This window comes from Pomacea canaliculata, linkage group LG10 (assembly GCF_003073045.1).
Source record: "Pomacea canaliculata isolate SZHN2017 linkage group LG10, ASM307304v1, whole genome shotgun sequence".
NCBI classification, from domain to species: Eukaryota; Metazoa; Mollusca; class Gastropoda; order Architaenioglossa; family Ampullariidae; genus Pomacea; species Pomacea canaliculata.
In genome coordinates this window covers 11,600,529-11,620,181 of record NC_037599.1, presented here as the reverse complement: position 1 = coordinate 11,620,181, position 19,653 = coordinate 11,600,529, and the positions used below count along the sequence as shown (strand labels likewise).

The following is a 19,653-nucleotide window of genomic DNA, read 5'->3' as shown; positions in this document are numbered from 1 at the left end:
ACACTCCCCCACTTCCAAGTATCCCTCATCCGATTCATTAAAGGCACTTCATTAATAGCACACCTGCCTCTAATTATCTTATATAAACCGATGCAAAAAAAAAAAAATTCCTATAAATCGGTTCATTAAAGACCGTTGAAAGTTATACAGCTCTATCCCCCATTCCACAGTTATAAATAAACACTGCATTGGACAAGGTCTTGTTTGTTACAAAAGGAGGACAACACCCACAATCACCTCGAGGTGGAAGCACTTTCCCCGTCCAAAGCCAACGAGTGCACGACAAGTCGGAAGTTATGACCGGTGATCTCCCTTAGCTCCCCCCCCCACCTTTGTTTCGGCCGCTCTCCTAGAAACCAGTCATAATTTATACCATACGCATTATTTTGTCTTTTAATGAGCCATATGTATCGACATAATGAGTAACGTGATAGAACTTCGTGCTGTTTGCGAATACTTCCAGTCACCTGTCAATACGACTTCCTTTTCAAAAAAGGAAGGCCATGGGGTAATGTTATATTTCGTTATTTCTGACTTGGTTTCTTGTGATCCTGTTTGCGTGACGAATCGTGTTGAGTGATGCGACGCGTAAGAGAGAGAGAAACACTGACTACATCGTTTGTCCCCTATACACCAGCAGGAAGATCCGTTTCAGTTACGAGAAATATCTTATGCTTTGTTTGAAAAAATGTGCATGCTGGGAAGCATGTTTATAGTTTTCGCTCCAAGGTGTTACAGCTGGCTTCAGATGAAAATAGCCTTATCAATAAAACACGCAATCGCAAGAAACATTCATTAACTTTACCTGTTTCAGCAGCACTTTACACTTTTTCTTCAATCTCTTTTATGCAGCACTGGAGCAAAGTTTCTAAAATATCGAAGTGTGGTGTTATGCAAGTAGGTAAAAACAATTCAAAGATGCACATATAAAATAAAAATGAGAGATGAGATGCAAGAAATAAAAGCTTGTAATGAGGACTTGAGGGTGGGAGGTTATTTTGAATTTGTTATATATACATTGATACATATATTGCAAGAGTGGTAAGGAAGGCAAGTCAAATAGTTGGCATTGTGAGGACGTAATTGTTTGGATAGAGACTTTTTAAAAATTGTACAAAACTCATATGCGTCCACATTTGAAATATGTCTATGTGATCTGGAGCCCGATTTTAGAGACAATTAGTATTGATAAAAAGATTACAAAGATGTGCTCCTAAATAACTTTTATGATGTAAAGATATGTTACTCTGAGTTTTCATTCAAATGTTTTTCATGGATGCGATGACATCGGTATGCATGTATGCTTTTAACCACTACAAACATTACTAAAAACTCAGATGGAAAATTATTCATCAGACATATGGTGTTAGGCTTAGAGAAATCTACATTTGCTTGCTAAGTGCAATTTAATTTTGCTTATTAATTCTGGTCCCATAGAGTAAGTCCACATTGTAGGTAATTTATGAAACTCCTATTTTTGTTATGCTGTTGTTTAGGCCATACAAAAATGAGACAGTATTAGCAGTTAACCACCATATGTAAGTTGTTAAAATTTGCATTTCAGCCACCATCATTCAAAACTCAGCATGGTGGATCTTTGAATGGTGCAGCAACGATAGCAAGGCACTTCAGCAAGCTAGGAAAACGTCATAATGGTCTGTTTATACATTTGTTGTTTGAAATTTATGCTAAAAAAGTTTATTTTAGGCAATGCATCATGCGAGCAATTCTCTGTTGTGCTAGCTTATAGAAATAATAATAGTCATAAATGCACAATTTGTAAAGCACATACACTCCCAAGGAGCATGTTTTTAGTGCTTAAGAACAAGAACAAAACATGGATAGCATAATAGTGACAGGAAAACAAATAACTATAAAAGAATAAACAACCGTACTAAACAAAGAATAAAATCAAATACAGAAAACACAAAGAGGAACCAAATAACAAGAACAAGAGCTGAGAATAACATATTGCAAAAAGGTGTGAACAAGGACTAGCATTATGGGAAAGGTGCTTAGGAGTAATGTTTACGGAAGAGGTGCGTTTTCAGTGCATGTTCAAAGTGAATGTTTATAGTGGGTAGGTGGCAGATATGGAAAGGGCAGAGTTCCATTGTTTCGCTGCACAATAACCAAGAATCCTGTGGCTATATGTTGTTTTGGTGACAGGAAGAGTAAGGAGACAATCATCAGACGAGGAGCGGAGTTGTCTAGCCTGGACATAAGGGAAAAACAGTTCAGAGAAATAATCAGGGCAGGTGCCAGCAATAAAATTAAAACACAGCACGGACAGTTTGTACTGGTTGTGAGAACGGATGGGAAGCCAGTGCAGAAAATGAAGGAGAGGGGTGGCGTGGTCCCGTTTTCTAGCTCTAAGCACCAGACGTGTAGCAGAGTTGTACTTTCTGGAGTTTGTGAAGAAGGTATTCAGGGCAGCCAGCAAGCAAGTTGCAGTAATCAAATCTGGATGAAACAAACGCACAGACAAGAGTGTTGGCAGTGCGCATAAACAGAATGTGACAGATGCTGATCTTGCACAGCTCATAATAGGCAGACTGACAGATAGCTGTCACTTCTTTAGCAAGAGTCATGTCTGCAGTGAGTCCCAGAATGTCTGGTAACATGAGAGGACATTTTAAGTCCTTGAACTTGCTTTTGACTGAAAGAGAAACCTCTGTTGTTTGATTTACGTGAAAGAAACTGTTGACAATAAATTGTGTACTTTCAGAAGTCAGCATAGAAGATCAGGCATGTATAGATCAGTGGCTTGAATATCGATGCTCTCAGATCGATAGATGTGGACCTCAGGGAGTTCCTGTCACTCAGGTGCTTGAGGTTTGTGAGAAAAAGCATGCTTTACAAACTTTTCTTGAATAATCGCTGAAGGTGAAATTGGTCATTGCACCTCCACTTCTGCCATTATTTGTTAAGGTTTAAATTAAATGTTTCAAGTTTTAAAAGCAAAAGCTGGTTCACAACAATGGTATTAGTTATAAAGGTGGATAAATTAAGCAAGGGTGGGGGTTGGGGGAATGGTGATAGCAGGACTAGAGGACTGGCAGGCTTGTGTTGATGCCACAATGTGTCATGGTTCATTTATAGCCAAATGCTCCCAGGGCTTATAGCGTTGTTAGCTATCTTGTTCTCAGTGCTATGTCAAAAGAACATATTTACATATTGTTCAAAATATTTCAGTATTTGCAGAAATTAAAATGAGTTATTGATGATACTTGTTCCAGGAACTGGACAGCTTCATTGCAGATAAAGTATTCTTCGTCTCTGATCACCTCACGCTGGCAGATCTTTTTCTCTACCATGGACTGCACAGCATTTTTGTAAGAACATTAAGAAATTTTACCTGTTAAGTGGTGCAGTAACCAGAGGAAAAGGTTTGTGCACACTGTGATAATGTTTATGTTTTGAAAAGGTTTGATATTTTCAGGTGTATTTTTTTCCCCTACTTTTATGAGGTGTCACTGTCATATTTCAGTTATTTGTGATTATACCAATAATAGTGGTGACCAACTGTACCCTTTGTTCATATGCATCATGTACTGCTCTTTGAAGCCATTTGAGGGGCAGTGTAACAGTCAGCTCCTGTTATCAGTTCGGTGAGAATTTGCTGTCCTGGGCTCAGGATCTGATCTTGGGCGTGCCATTCTCAGAATGTGGCACCTGTTTACGGGGCCGCTGATGTGTCACAGCATAGCTAACACCATTCCCCCCCCCCCTCCTCTCTCTCTTTCAAATGTATTGGAGTATACAGTAAAATACCACTGAACCTGTTGCATGCGTACAGTATAGAGTCTCTTTAAACCTGGAATATTCAACACACCTCCAGAAAACGCTTTTAATTCATCATATCCTTGAACTATATAGGCTGTGTGTGCCCTTTCATGTTCCTGATCCTTGGTGTGTTTCAGGGCAAGCTGACATTCCAAGAGAAAGAAAAGTATATTAATCTGTCACGCTGGTTTGACAATGTGAGTAAATGCACATTTAAGTAAAAAATGTAAACCTAGCTTTGCATGAAAATTAGTTCTTGGTTGTGCATGGGAGGTAGCAAAGTACTAAAACTTTTTGTGTCTTTAAATGAAATGGTAGGATAAAATATGAGTAGGCCAACATTACACATTAAGAATTATATTTCAAATATTTAATGATAAATGATTTTGTTCTGGGTCAAATTGTGATTTACAAGATTACAAAAATGTCAGATGGCAGTCCAGAAGGGAATAATCTTTTGACACTGAATTGGCAGCATTCTTTTGAACTTCTTCCATGTACAGGTTCAGCAAGATGCCAGTCTTCGTCAAAATCTCCTTGTCCTACCTTTCTCCAGGTCCTCTTTGTATACAAGTGGATAGATGTACAAATGGATGCAGGGGTCATGTTGAACTGATGTAATGTTTTGGACAAACTTTTTACATTATGTTCATGATGTAATTCATTAAAATGATCAGTTTTTACATAGTCTTTTTTTTTTTTTTAAAGAAAGTGAAGATTGTTGTGGACACTTTTATGTTTGAAGTGCATGAAGTCTTTTGTTCAAAGTTTCTGAATCACTAAAATACATAACTGAATAGTTACGTTGGACAAACTTTGTTTTGCACACACTGTTGAAATCACAATCTATACAAATTGCTGCAGAATGAGTTAGCAAAGCTCTGTTTTAAATCATGCCATCCTCTCTCTAATGCAACCTTTTCATCAAAACAAGGGTTTCACAGGTTAATTTATTTTATTTGAGCCCTCTGAAGTCTACATGGATTGATGTATGTATGATACGAGGACCTGACAGCAAAATCTTATGGCTCTAGCCGGCAAGTGAGCTAGTACGTCTATACAATGATCCGAGCACAATAACTTAGTCATGAGGTGGAGACGATGTGCATGTAGATGATTTCTTTGGGGATGGGGGTGTAAAAAGAGAGGAACATTAAACATGTACAACAAAAAAAAAAAAAAGAAAAAAAAAAGAATTTGAAATTAAAAACAGAATGTCACCATTTATATATAAATACAACCAGAACATCAACCTCCACTACTGATATTGCCTTCTTCCCCCTTCCCATGTGTCCATTCCATCACACTCTCTCTGTAAACCCACTGTCACTGCGCCACAGAGTCAAACAAATACTGACTGGAATGGACATCACACACTCTTCCATTTCTTCATCAGTCAACCAAGTAGCTTGCCATGCTCTACCACAATTAAAATGTCCCTTCACCATCATACTGTGCACAGTACTGAAAACGCAATATTCAGCCTTTGGAAGTGCATCCCCTAGCTTGTAATAGTTTCCTGTTTTACTGTCACTGTATTTGCGAGGTAGTTCCAGTTCACTCTATTCTGTGCAGCCATTCCCCCATTCATTCCTCTCTTTTCTTTCTCTCATAGTCAAAACCCAAGTTCCCATGGTAAAAAATCATGGAAAATTTTCAGTGTATGGCAAGTTTGGCAAAGTGAGCAAATGATATGAATGGGTATTTGGAGAGAAGCCATATGAGCTTACTTGCAATGCACAAGATACTCTTAAAAATTGTCTCATCATACTAAAAACCAAAGATCCCTATTTTTTTCACCAATCCATGCTACCTGCCTGTAAATCAAACACATATACATTCACAAACTCCACCACCTTGGTCTTCTGTACAGCATTCACACATTATATACACCAGCAGACAAACCCCTCTAACCTGTCATTCCAAATGAGCAACCCCAAGCCGTGCACAGATAAGATGGTGAAGGGCTCACAAGGATTAAAGGAAAAAACTCAACCTTCCTTGTAGAAAGTTGTGGGCACGTTGGCAAATTGAAAAAAAAAAAAAAAGTAAATCATTGAAAAAAAATTCACAGACCTGCCAATAACATTTTTAAGCAGGGTCACTATGACAGGTTTCCTGGCCACAGGCGGAGGCTAGTGTCTGCATGTATAGCCAGGCTACTTCATTCCAACAGTGTCACTGACAGGCCCACAACCACCTCTTCCTGACCTCTACCTCTCGTACTGCAGCCACTGAAATTTCAAATGAAGCCCTGCACTAAAATATGGTCGCCTAAAACAATGCTTATGAAGGTTATTTCAAGACTGCAGATAATACAGCAGATTGTTGTACATCTTAGTACATGTGTATAAAAATGGATATGTTACAACTAGACTGTCAGGTAATCTCTCAATCCACAATACTAAAATATCAAGGGCATGTCCCCCCAATCCCTCCTCCTCACATGCTCGTTTCATTACTGAAATGCAGGTAGATGCAACACAAGATAACAGCTGAAAGAGAACATCCTGACTTGCGCACCCCATCCTCACTTGTATGAAACCTAAGCTTTCCCTAAGACTTCAAGTAAGATCTTTCTTAAAAAATAGTTCCCAATATACAACAAAAAATGATGGATGAGATGGCTCATGATGTGAATTTGATTTTTGCACCATATATATAAATATTTACATGAATGTGAGCAATTAGTCCATACAGTCCAGTGATGTAGCTTCAGAGAACACAGGGCATCAGAAACAAAACAATAAAAAATATTCTCATACACATAAATGACTCAAAGATGCATACCATGGTGAAACGACATGCTTCCCACTAGATGATCATGTCACAAGAAATGTACCACATAGCCAAAGCTTGTTAGTCACCTTGATTCATGTGGTGGAAGAAAATACAAATCTGAACAATATTCCCACCCATCACCCTAAACTATTTTTTTAAACATCCCATCAGCCTAAGAAAAAAAAGCAGTTTTGACAAGGGGTGGGGAAATCCACTGTTTCGAAACACAGTAGAGGTACTGCCATGGGGAAATAAATTACATTGGTCACCATTTTTTTCCTGTTACTGCGGTAGTAAAGGCATACAGCTCTGTAAAACGACAACAGAAGATACCCTTAATATCAAACACCCCTAATTTGCACTCTCTCATTTGTGGCATATCACGAAGACTTCTTGATGTGGACTAGATTTAAATGTACAGCAACATGAAGATGGATAAGTAAGGCAAGAGAGCCAAAGCTGCCTGGAGCCCTCTGTTATCAACAGCAAAGGATGGAAAATGCAGCGGGCTCAAGGGTGTGAATGCAAATTCGAGACTCCTCACTACTACACTGCCTGGCAGCAACTGTTCAGTGCTTAGCGCATCCACACACACATCTGAAAAGTGCATGTGGGACTGCAGTGAAGAATCCCTTCTCAAGTGCTGCAATATTTTCAACTTGATTCAAAGGAGGAAACTACATTTAAAAAAAAAAAAAAAATCACAAGCACACATGAGAACTGTCATGATCACTTTGCACTAAATGGCCACAAGTTTCACATGGGAACAAAAATGTAAGGTCAAAAGAAAAATGGATAAGGGTAGACAGAAAGCCTGGACATGGACAAGCCCACTGTACAAGACACACGAAAGCAACTGATTTCTTGGCTATTTGAAATAAAAAAAACCAACATATGGCAGGCCTTTCCAATCTATTTGCCCCCCTCCCCCCAACCAGAACAACTCCACACACAAAAAGACCGTTTACTATGTTAAGGGTCAAAAAAGAAAATGGTGATTAATGAACAAGACTTGTATACAGCTGTACCAACAAGGAGTGTATGATGCTGAGAGAATAACAACTTAGCAATAAATAGCCCATGGAAGGAAGGAGGCAGATAATGCTGGCACTGAGCAAAGAGCGAGCAACTCCAAAGGCTTGTGTATACCAGCACTGAAACCTCTCCCTTAATTTGTAGCTAAAATTTACAAAAACTCCACCTTTAGTCTGTAACTCATGACAGAATTTTGTATAAATATATATAGATATATATGTGTGTGCACTTTCCATGCTATTCATCCTTATTACAAATGCCGCAATCTCAGCTGAAATTAATGATCATTATTTTTGCACGAAATGGCTGACTAGCAGTAAGGAACATGTAGCTAGAGTAAAAGTTATCCCACCAAGTGATTAATACTTCTCAACTGCCTGGGGAGGCCAAGTATAAAGTTACTGACACACAAATTGGGATAAGGAGTCAGCGTAAGTCTTTAAGCCATTGCTTCCGCTTATAAAATTGAAGCGCCATTCTATTAGGTAGTAGTTCAAACTTACCTACTACATATTCATTTTTTCCTGGCAACATTATAGGGAAAACATCAACATATTTGTGTTTAGGAAGGGGTATAAACTGCCCAAGAAACGACTGAATATCACACGATTCTTTTTTTGGATGCGAACACAAAATAGTGTACAGCAAACATGCATCTGTGTTTTTTAAAACTCAGTTCTGGGCAGAATAGCTACATTCGTTAATTGTTAATAAAGCGGAACAGCGATTAGCTTGACAAACTGGTTCGTCTTATTACAGTTAGATATGCAAGGTCTAGGGAAGAGAAGGCCGGCAGCATATGGCTTGAAGACTATTTCTGTTTCATGACTCTTCAAACAATCCTGATGATGATGTTTCTGTGTTGTTTGATCTCAGAGACAGCAACAGATTGTGATGGGCTGGGGCATGGGCCAAGTGCACAGGCCAGGGGCAGAAGCAGAGAAAGTTTTGACAGCACACAAGCCAAACTACAAAAACCACAAAGTTTTGGAGGCAATGGGGCTGCAGCACTGACACCTTTCTACTTTAGTAACCCACGTGGCTGTTTTTTTTTTTAGTTTTGTTTTACTTATAAAGGGGATACGTTGCAGAAACAAGAAATAGGGGGAAGGGGGTGGGAAGCAGGCAAATGAAATCAACCTTGTGCCTTAAAAAAAAAAAAGAGATGGTGGTAGGGTGTAGGTTGGGGGAGGGTGGAGGAGGGAAAGCTGAAGATGCAAAAGGACCACTAAGACAAAAAAATGAGACCGGAAAAGTCCCCATAGACAAAGCCACGTGGGTGAGCAAACTGTTGGTCTTTTTTTTAAAAAAAAAAATCCTTGTACAGCGATTTAAGACATGCGTTTATCACTACAAGAGCAAAAACCGAAATTGGGAAGCAAAAACTATGGAGAGCGAAAAACAAGGCACCATCGCTCCTCAGCCCTAGCCCCCTCCGGTGTGCCTGCTGCCTCTGAGAGCATGTGTAGCACCAACATTTCATGTTCCAAAAGTGTCAAACAGTCAGTGAGAAAAACCATACGAGTCAATAATTTAGTACAAAATTCCACAGTTATTGCATGAAATACTCGGGATGGTCGGCGTCTTTTTCAAACCGTTTTGCCTCCTCCTGCATAGATTCTTTTATCTTTAGGATAGCTGCGGATTCAGTATGGTCCTGAAAATTTAAAAATTACATAAAAATTAATTGGAAGAAACATGTAAGGTGGTGTGTATGCACATATAAAGATATATATATGGGGAGGAGGGGAAGGAAGAAAGCTGACTTAATTGGGGTTATTAATAGATGTCTTGGTAATAATTACCAACACAAAAAAATACACAGAAGGTGCAACAACGTTTGACCTGGTCTTGACTCAAGGACAGGAATGCAGGTTCCAACATGAGGCCAAGTGTATCTGTGGCTCATTCAATTTTATGCTCACTGTTCTGTCTTTGTTGATGCCATAACCAAAAGCTTATATCTTAAAATCTGAGCAGACAACCGGCTGACATGCATGGGCTAAACAAACTGCCCAGGGCCGAGAGAGTGACAGCAGCAACAGAGATAAGCAAAAACTAAATATATTTAAGGCAACACACCATGTTGAATGCTTTTTCTGTAATGCTGGTCTTGAAGAAGTTACAACAGATTATATTTAGAGCTTTTCAATTGTGTTTGGAAGGGATTGGGTAATCCATCCTGCACTCTACTTGTTGTGAACTGTATTATTTTATAGAATCTTGTAGCTTTCTCGTTTGCTGTTCGGAAGACCTAAAGTGATTTATGTTCATCAAGATTGTTTGACAGATACCGCACTTCTTTTAAACAAGACTCAAGGAATAAAAATAACTATAAAATCCCCAAAATACTGTTTTGTTCATTTTACCCCCTCAGCATTGATGGGAAAAGGGGATGTAAACAACATTTCAGTATTTTGTAGATAAAACCATTCCAATAATGGTCAAGTATTGGAAGTAAACAATAAAACAGAATGTAAAACACTCTCAAGTTGTAAAGGAGTAAGAATAAGTGTTGTAAAGACTAAATAAAGGATAGTGGTAAGAAAAATAGGGGGAAAAAAAAAAAGAACTTTGCCACCCAAATAAACTGAGGTTTTCCTTTTGTCTTCATTTAACAAGGCTACAGAGCAGCAAAGAACAGGGCAGCCTCATTTAAGTTTTCTGCGGATAATTGTTTATGGAAAGCCATTTTTAAAAACTTTTAAAAAATTTCTTAAAAAAACTGTTGAAACTTTTAACAATTTTTACTTTCATTAAAAAATAAAAAAGAGACATGAATTTCTCACAAATGAAGTGATTCTGAAAATTCATAAACTTGTGAAATGGGACTACATATACAGCCTAGACAGAAATGAAGATGACTGAGCCGTAATATCTCAGATGACTTTGGGTGGCAGAGCTACATATAAACTAAGTCTACAAAGCGCCAGGCCATTGAGTAAGCATGCACAGTCCCATAACCAGCATCAAATACATTAGGAATGAGAAAAGAATGACAAAAGTGACAGGTACACTGTGGGAGGGCTCAGGCCTGAAGGGTTGGGAGAGTGGTTAGGAGACAGGTAGGGTGATGAAGGTGACTGAAGCCATGAGAAGCTATGATGAAGGGGGTAAAGGGATGGGGGCAGTTCTTGTGAATGTGTACAAAAGAAAAGATTATAAAGTTGTGCCATTCAAATGAAAATCTGCTGTTGCCCTTCACTGGACTGGGGGGGGGGGGAAGAGAAAAATAAAGGTCTTTACTCTTCTCCTTTCTCTTGCTCATTTCCTTTTCCATGCGAGTTCAGCATTGTCACTCATTCTGTTACTAATTGGAAGGATTATATACTGCTGGTAGTCACAACAAAACCCACTGGAGATCAAGTTACAAACACTTGCTGTAAACAAGCCACGAAAACAGATGTGCACTTCTTCAAAATGTGTCTGCATCTTGACAGCAGCCAAATTGTGGTCAGCAGTGTGCTCAAAATACATCTAGATCCTCCTTGCTTCCATGATGGCATATTACATTCGCTGTCAACATTCAGTATATAAAACATTCACAGCATCACATTCTATTGAAGTTAGTACCAGCATGGCTATTCTAGTACTGTTACAAGCTACAGGCAAATTCTAGAGTAAAAGACAAACCCCCCTCCCACCCATCCTTGTCCTTCTGTTCTTTGTCCGTTTGCTTTGCAAGCATTGAGTACGTGAAGTAGGGAAATGTGGGAAAAGGTTTTGTGATGGTTACAACACTTGATATAATTTAGCTAACTTCTAAAACTGTAGCAGCCATTGCAAAAGAAAAAAAATGGGGGAAAAAGAATTTACAAACTGCCAATTTTTGTTACTGAGTGCTGCATAATGCCACATCATTTCAGGTGGGAATAGGGGTTTGGGGGAGGGAGAGAGAACCTCACAAATGACAACTGTTGGATATTGCCAGAAATATTCTCATGCCAAGTGCTGATACATTTTCTTGTTTCAACGGTCACAATGGATGTTTAATGTGCATAATCTGCTCACTACAGTTTCCAGATAATGACAAACTAAAAGAAAGAAACTTTTTCTGCATATTTTGATATGAGCAAGCATACAGAGCTGTCCTACTTGCTGGGTTCACAAAAGAATAGCAACAATATAAAAGGAAAAATACAGCATGATGTGTGATCTCCCCCTTAACACAAGGGAAAGAGAAGTGAGATCTGCTCAGAATATGCAAGGATACAGATAATAACAGCCATACATTTTTCATGCCTGGCAAACATACACTCACAAATAAAAGAGAATGATGATGAGCCAATGAGAGGGCAGGATAAAATTATTGATGAGTAATGGAAACAGCACGAGCAACATGAAATTGGGACAGGGCTGGGATGATGGGGGCAGGGCAAGGAGAGCTGGCCAGGATTAGGAATATGGGCGTGCTCACGAGGCCAGGAAACTTACACCATCTTGATAGGGTCCCATGGAGTAGGCGCCCATGTCACCAGCCCCGCTTACAGGGGGCAGATCATCTCTTGGTGTTCCACGTCCATTAGCTGGAGAATTCTTCATCACATCCATGTCACCTGATTCACAATGAGGTTGACTCACAATACAACAGTTTCTAAAGTTTCAGGAAAAAAAAAATCCTACTCCTCTATTCAACACTTGTTTTTTATCCATGTCCCTTGCATGAAAAAAAAAAAGTGTTACCCGCAAGTTAAAATATCCTTTCCAGAACTTTATGCACAGCATATAAATGAATCCTGGCTGCTTCTTTCACTTCAAAACTAAATCTAGTAAACAAAAGCCTATGACTGTCCCATACATATCATATAAATAAAAGTCATTAGCACAGAACATTTGAGGAATGGAGTTGATGCAAACCACTATTAACGAACCAAGAAAATAATGTCAAATCATGGGTTTTTTCCAGTTTATTCACTGTCTGAAATGATATGCACGTTCTTTTGTTCCTTCCCTCAGACTTGTTAACCCATAAGATTACCAACTTCAATACCTTCCAGAGAAAACTGATACTATGCTAGACCAGTCACATTTTACAGCTATGCATGTGTAAATGCACATTTCTTCACTGCTTTTAATATTGTAGTAGCATTCTCAATGGAATCAAATTCAGTAAATTGCTCTTATGATAGATGTGTGCAATTAAAATTCATATCCTCAATAATCATGGCATGCACACTCAAAAACAGACCAGTTTATCTTTGCATTTGCTGTTCAGTTTCAGAACATGAACTATGATTTTGGTTTCTTTTAACTGTATTGTTTGCCCAAGCAGGAGAGGTGATAAACATACACTTTCTGCCCATCATCTTTGTATGAACAGAAAAACTATAGGGATTTTTCAATAGGTTGTTACTGTTACAATGGTCCATTTAGCTATTGTGACAGTTAACAGCCAATTGCTTTAAACTCTTAAGGATTTCCAATACTACGCATGAATAACTGGTATGGGCAAACAGGTTTGCAGTAGCGTAATGCTAAGCTCTGGTGAACCAAATCCATCCTCCCCACTAACCAAAAAACCAAGGTTTGTGATGCTGTCTCAATCAAACTTTCTGCCAAAATATCAGTCATAAGTAGGGGTCTGCTCACAAAGCACATGCTTTGTCTTGTAATGTCCCATTTCTTGGTTTGGGTGTAAACTGGAGAAGCATTTGGAAAACTCACCATTCATTACAGGTGGCATGTCTCCAGGTCCCATAGACATGGGTCCATCAGGTCCTCCCATAGGGAACTGCAATAAAGGATTTTAAATTTAAACTTAGGAACAGTGTTGGCAACCTCATCACAAGTACCCTGATTGAAAATTTACACAATCTCTAATATGAAAAAAGCAGCTTCAATCAACAAAGGATATCACAACATGACAAGAAAAGGAACTTACTGCAGGCATCCCTGGCATACCAGGAGGCCCACCGGGACCTGGTTTCATCATGTACATTGCCTCCCCTGATCCTGCTGAGTCTACAATAGAGAGGAGTGGAGATTATTCTTTTATCCCGTAGGGGTTTAATTATGCAGGTCATTTATCTATGACCGTACTGGTCTTAGCATACATTTCTGTAGGCACCATTTTTACATCCATTTCTATTACTGTATCAGTCATTCTTCTTTAACCTCTATAAATTGGCTGGTTTTCAAATGGCACTTCGGTTTTAAAAGTTACGACTATATATGCAAAAAATGCATGCCCTTGTAATGCATGGTATTTTAACCTTTTCTTTGTATAAAAAAAGCTTAATGCAGCCAATTAAAATATCTCTGCCTGCTTAAATTAAAATTGTATTACTCAAAAACACGGACTGTACAGCTAACAGACACATGCACTGAAAATGTCTGAAAGAAAGCTCTCAGAACACTTGACAATGTGTATGATCTGCACAAGTCTAACATGTACAAGCATGCATAAGATGGAAAATATAGATAGGATGTGTGGTAAGGTAGCTGTAGCAACAGACCAACTTATATAGTTACTCCTGAAAGCTATAGGTGTTTATGGTTAAAATGGCAATAAGAAAGCAACTATTTTTATAAATTATATAAGCAGCTTTAAATCACTAACTTCATATTTTATATTTCTGGAACTAAAAATAACAAATTAAAACTTAATACACAGAATCAAACATTTTCCTACTTGGTCGAGACAAGTCCTGGCGGTGGTGACTAGGCCATACCATACCAGGCTGAGCTTGGGAGAGTGGGTCTTTTTCATTCCAGGAAAAAGACAAAAACATTACATTTTAGGCAGGTCAGAACACTGCACTGAACCAAATCGTCACTACTTTAAGATATTAATCTATGCTCAGAAGAAAAGAGTAACTACCATGTGTATATTTTGCAAGCATAGCATGCTTTACCTAAATAGAAAGTACAAAAAAGCATGGCCATCACTATGTCAGATGAAAAAAAGAGTGTTTATCAGGATGTGTTCTGATGTTTTCTCTCAAAATTAAAAAGTGGGAGAGGGAGGGAGGAGAGAAAATTTGTTCATGAAATGTGGCTATGAAAGACAGACATGTATGATGCAGAAATATAAAACACACTGCATGTCCATTCATGTAATTCATGTAATCATTAACCTTGCTATACAAACAGACTGATCTATGACAGTCACAACATTCTGAATGAATTTATTAAGCCAAAAACAAAAAAAAAAATTTTACACCAGGAGGAGAAAGAATGCTAATGATGCTGGAAACTAAGATTTATAATTTTCTGAGCATACCTTGGGGACTAGGCATGATGGGTGTACCAGGTGGTCCTCCAGTTACTGGTGGACCCCCTTGGGATACAAAATCCTGTTGAGTGAAATAACAACAAATTTAGGTATTAAAAAAAATCAATAACACTTTAAACAGGCAAAGCATTCTTGTTGCGCCTGAGAATGTCAAGGTTCTATGATTTGAAGGTTTTAAATGTGTAACCTTCTCTCCTAGTGTAACACCCTCCCCCCCCCGTTTAGATGTCTACTCTCATACAGCTTGCATATACTTCCCTCAAGAGTGTTACAAATGAGGATTACTTACATTATAACTTCCAGGTGACGCTGATGAATAACTCGACATCTGTAGGACAATTTTTAATGAAAACAAATAAGCTCCTGCACCAACTCTTTCTCGCTTTATCAATAAATGCAATGAAACACAAATGAGTAGCCATTTAGGGAAATTAAACATGTTTTGTTTTCTAAGAGAAGGAATGAAAAATAAAAATTTATTGACATATAAATAAATGTTCCGGGGCTCATGAATCTACACACAAATTCTGAGGAATATGGTAATTTAATCAGCCACCTAGAAAATTTATATTCATTTCCCTTCTTTTGAAATTAAAAAACTCTAATGATTTTTTAAACAGCACATTTAAAAAATAGTTTTCTCCCAACTTCATATTTGGTAAAATTTCCTCTGGACCTGAACTCTTCACTGGTGTCAAATTTACTGCCTGCCTTGTTAATCAAATGAACACGCTTTATAATGATAGAAAAATGTTGTGCAACATCATCTGGGTATATGTACTTACAGATGATGATGTGGGTGGCCATGGTCTGCTGCCCTGTCCAGGCCCCCCAGGCCCTCCTGGCCTGTCAATACAAGTTAATACAAATATCACAGGCTCAGCGTACTGCAACACTGAGTAACAATGGGTAAAAGGCATTGGGAGGGGTCAGAAGATGCCCAGCTTCATGAACACCATCTTATAATAATAATGAATGCAAGATTTGTATTGTTCCAACTCATACTCGTAAAAAACATGTTCACAGCACGTAAGAACAAGAATGAGATATGGACAATATACAATGGACAGAAAAACAAATGAATAACATATGAACGATGAAAGGATAAACAACAGTACTGACAACTAATAAAAGACAAATACAGAAAACCAATTTTAAGCTACGAAAATAATTTGAATGGACTCCTGCATGGTTTTACATAAATGCTTTTGATAGCTGCAAACACAAAAGTTTTTGTTTCATTAATGCGTCTCATTCTTTATGGATTCTGGCAGCATTCTAAAGCAACAGGTGGTATAATTATATGGTTTTGTAGGATTTAGTCCAATATCTTACGAGAGATGCAAGATACAAGTACAACTTCTCATTACAGAAACAAATCTGAAGCAGGTGAGTAGATAATTGCAAATCTGCTTACATGGACATTGGTGGCATGCCTCCAGGTCCTGGCCCCATGTTAGTATTTGGTGGCGGTCCTCTCATACCATAATTCTGTAACGAGTCGTATGGACTCATGGGGCCTGGCATGCGATTTCCTGGGTGGCTCATGCGCTGCATGGGACCCATGCCAGGGTGACCTTCACACACAAAAATTAACCAAGAAGTTTAACATTCCCTCTTCCTATACATGCACATATACATAAATCAATATGACACTTTTGGTGTTTTTCTCTGGTTTATCCCAAAGTGTTAGTCCTTATAGTATTGCGGCATTTTGTTAAAAATGATTAGCATTTGCAACAGAGCATGGAATAGGAACACCCTTTGTTATGTTTGTTGTGCTTCTGTGAAGGTAGCTGATTCAGATAGTTTAGGCTGCAACTGATGAGGCAAATGCATATGAAATCTCTTGAATGTCTGGATAGTGTATATTAGAAACACTACCTTACCACAAGTGTTTATATTTGCTTTATTCATGACTAATAATCAAATAGAGATCAACGACATAAATGACATTCCCTATTCTATAATGCATCTTCTCTAAAATTCAAGAATATCCCTGTTTCTGCAATTTTATAGAAAATTATTTTTCCATATTCCAAAATCGTTTGTACTTAAGTTAGGGATGTTGAAACTTACTAATAAAATTTAAGTGAAAGCCATATTAATATTGGCAAGTGGAAAATTAACTGTAATGTTCAGGTGCTTTCATGTGTTCGTAACAGAGTACACTATCTAAACAATTTCTTAATGCATACACTGTGTCTGATAAGAAAGAAATGCTTTGCATATCTGTCTGCATTACTGACACAAGAAATGAAGAAGAAATGTATCTTATGGCCGATGTGAAACAGACCAATTGTTCACTTTTCTTTTTTGAACATGGTAAAAAAATTGCCCACTTCCTTCATCTCTTTGCAAAGCACTGCTGCTCAGCAAATAATTTGCCATAATACAACTAATAATTTCAACTGCAATTAAAATTGCCATCATTCCCCCCTTAAAAAAAAATAAAAAATGTAACACGTAGTACAAACTTGCTCTCTGAGTTTTCCATATCTTCAACAATCTTTTGTTTTCATTATTTTCTTTATGCCCCTTGTTTTCCTTCACTTTACGATGTTATCTTAATGTTGGACTGTTTCACTGGCTACAGGTTTCATCATCTACAACTTTCAGCTTTCTATCTGGCTGCAATTTTTTTCATGTCCCCGTATCAACCAAGCGTTTTTGGCTTTCCTGTGGCAGAGAGCAGATGTTGTCCTTTGTGAAACTAAGGATCTATTATAATTTTACTGACCTCACATCAATCATTTTATTGAATATTTCATTTCCCACCCCAAAAAAAAATCTGTGTAAAGTTGCAAAGTGATGAGAATTTAAATACATTATTGTTTGCAAGCACTTAATGACCTTTATCAATTAATGAAACACCGCAAAGAGCTAAGAAATGGAAACGGATGATAAAAAAAATATTCATATTCAAGTCGGTTTTTTTAAAAAAAAAATCAACATAGGCCCACAGTATTACACGAAAAAGGAAAAAAACATATTGTGGAGCCGCAACACCACCAGTATCATCATGCAAAGAAGAAATATGCAAACCAAAGATAACCAAGCCTTTTCAAGTTCACTACTGACAAGAAAGCAGCTTATGATTACAAGAAAGCAACCTGATTCCGTCTAGTTTTGGTTTATAGCTGCCCCCAAAGGGGTCTTAAGTAACATTCTACTGTCTAAACTCTTGACAGTAACATAAAACACCAGGCTTATGTCAATGGAAAGAAACCTGGGCTGGCACATTGCTCTGGCAAAACAAATGACAATAGAATATGCCACGTCTTATTGTTTCTTAATGGCTGGGTTGCAACACTCAAATGAGCCCTGGACGTGCTTCTCTGTACTTGACTGCTTCTATGTTTGATTGTAACTTCTTTGTAGTGGAAAGGTTTATAAGCAACACGGTCTCCGGACACCCACAAATCACACAAACAGCACTCAACCTTTAATTTAGGCTCTTAACACGAGCACTACAGCTTTTCTAGCCTAGGTACAGACTTATCCCAACTGAAGATCTATACTGTTTTTGTAAGCAAGCCACAAAGAAATTCTGTGTTTTTTCGATTATCCATGTCTAGATAAGTTCAAGTTGAACTTAAGTGCAACAATGTTATCAAATAACTGATTTTATAAAAATTATATTAAAAAAACAGACTTTATGTTCTATGGAGCTTTCATGTCTTAAGTTTTCCCTTGGAAGGTTTCACATAGTCTTTTTTTTGTAAATAATTCTGATGGTCACAATCGCCACTCTTTATGGATCTACAGACCATGTGGACAATAACAGACCTTTATTTGTGAGTACTAAGCTGTTTTCAACACTTCTAGGATGGAAGGAGCCACGAACCCTTCAAACTCCACTCAATTCATGCATATAGTTCTAGTCCATTTTGGAATTTATAAAGCATACACTTAGCCTGTAGACAGTGAAAGGGAGGGGAACAAGATGGAGAAAGACGTGAATAAGAAACCACACTAACCCCTAATCAATCCAAGGGCTTATGTTGGCTTTTCAAGCCGATAACACCCCAACCTCTTCACCAAGCAAAATCTGAGAGATGTAAATGGACAAACTGTACTGGCCTGAACTGCTCAAGACAGCTTTGTCCTGTCTTTTGCGCATCAAATACTCAAGAACACAAGAATGATAGTTTATTATATGCTAGTCCTCCAGCCTTTCCCTTTTTTATGTATATCTAGAATGTCATAAATTGCTCAGGCTGCTTGAAAACAGGACACTTCACAGAGGAACAGTGCATTTTTTTCCAACTGGTGAGGAAAAATGCAAGCTTTCAAGAGCATAAATAACAATCAACATGCTTTTCTGTTGGTGAAACCCAACTGACACATACAACACACTCTTTGTTTCCCTCTTGACAAAGTAAGAGTTTTCCAACTTTAAATGGAAACAAGTCATAACCAGCCCAGCGGCACCTTTCACTTACACTCTCAGCAGCCTACAAGCACATTTCTTTCAGAGATTGACCAGATAATCAGGCACATGGTAGTAAACAAAGAAACTAGACCTTCGCCTATCCAACCACCAAAATATATGTATTATTTTTTGGGAAGGTGCACACGCTGACACGACACGTGCTGTGTGAAAAGAGGAGGGGAAGAGAGCAACGCATAAACACTGTGGTATTATCAACAGTGTACCATTATCAAAATGGAATACAAATATTGTATAAGCTTTCAGGACCTTAGAGGACATGCCCTGGGGGTGACCGGAGAATTAAAAAAAAAAAAGAAAAAAAAAAGGATAACTGCACTGGTTACAGAGTGGCACTTCAATTTCTGCTCAGGCTGCTTCAAAG

At 38.1% G+C, this 19,653-nt stretch overlaps 2 protein-coding genes across 6 annotated transcripts in view; one reads left to right on the top strand and one right to left on the bottom strand.

Moving 5' to 3' along the window:
• Positions 1–306: 306 nt before the first annotated feature.
• On the top strand, positions 307–4,471 carry LOC112573066 (eukaryotic translation elongation factor 1 epsilon-1-like). The gene is made up of 6 exons (XM_025253069.1): positions 307–508; positions 1,565–1,655; positions 2,729–2,835; positions 3,240–3,335; positions 3,924–3,983; positions 4,290–4,471. The coding sequence occupies exons 1-6, from the start codon at positions 419–421 to the stop codon at positions 4,365–4,367; spliced, it is 522 nt and encodes a 173-aa protein (XP_025108854.1). The 5' UTR covers positions 307–418; the 3' UTR covers positions 4,368–4,471.
• Positions 4,472–4,722: 251 nt separating this feature from the next.
• LOC112573062 (single-stranded DNA-binding protein 2-like) overlaps positions 4,723–19,653 on the bottom strand; it is a 55,584-nt gene continuing 40,653 nt past the window's right edge. For 4 of the 5 annotated variants that reach the window (XM_025253061.1, XM_025253062.1, XM_025253063.1 and 1 more), the window contains 9 exons: positions 16,254–16,413; positions 15,622–15,682; positions 15,126–15,164; positions 14,825–14,897; positions 14,234–14,302; positions 13,484–13,563; positions 13,267–13,333; positions 12,037–12,158; positions 4,723–9,259 (listed from right to left, as the gene is read on the bottom strand). In XM_025253061.1, coding sequence (XP_025108846.1) covers positions 9,155–9,259; positions 12,037–12,158; positions 13,267–13,333; positions 13,484–13,563; positions 14,234–14,302; positions 14,825–14,897; positions 15,126–15,164; positions 15,622–15,682; positions 16,254–16,413 — 776 coding nt within the window. In that variant the 3' untranslated portion in view covers positions 4,723–9,154. The remainder of the gene's footprint in view (positions 9,260–12,036; positions 12,159–13,266; positions 13,334–13,483; positions 13,564–14,233; positions 14,303–14,824; positions 14,898–15,125; positions 15,165–15,621; positions 15,683–16,253; positions 16,414–19,653) is intronic. The other variant, XM_025253064.1, reaches the window with a different exon arrangement.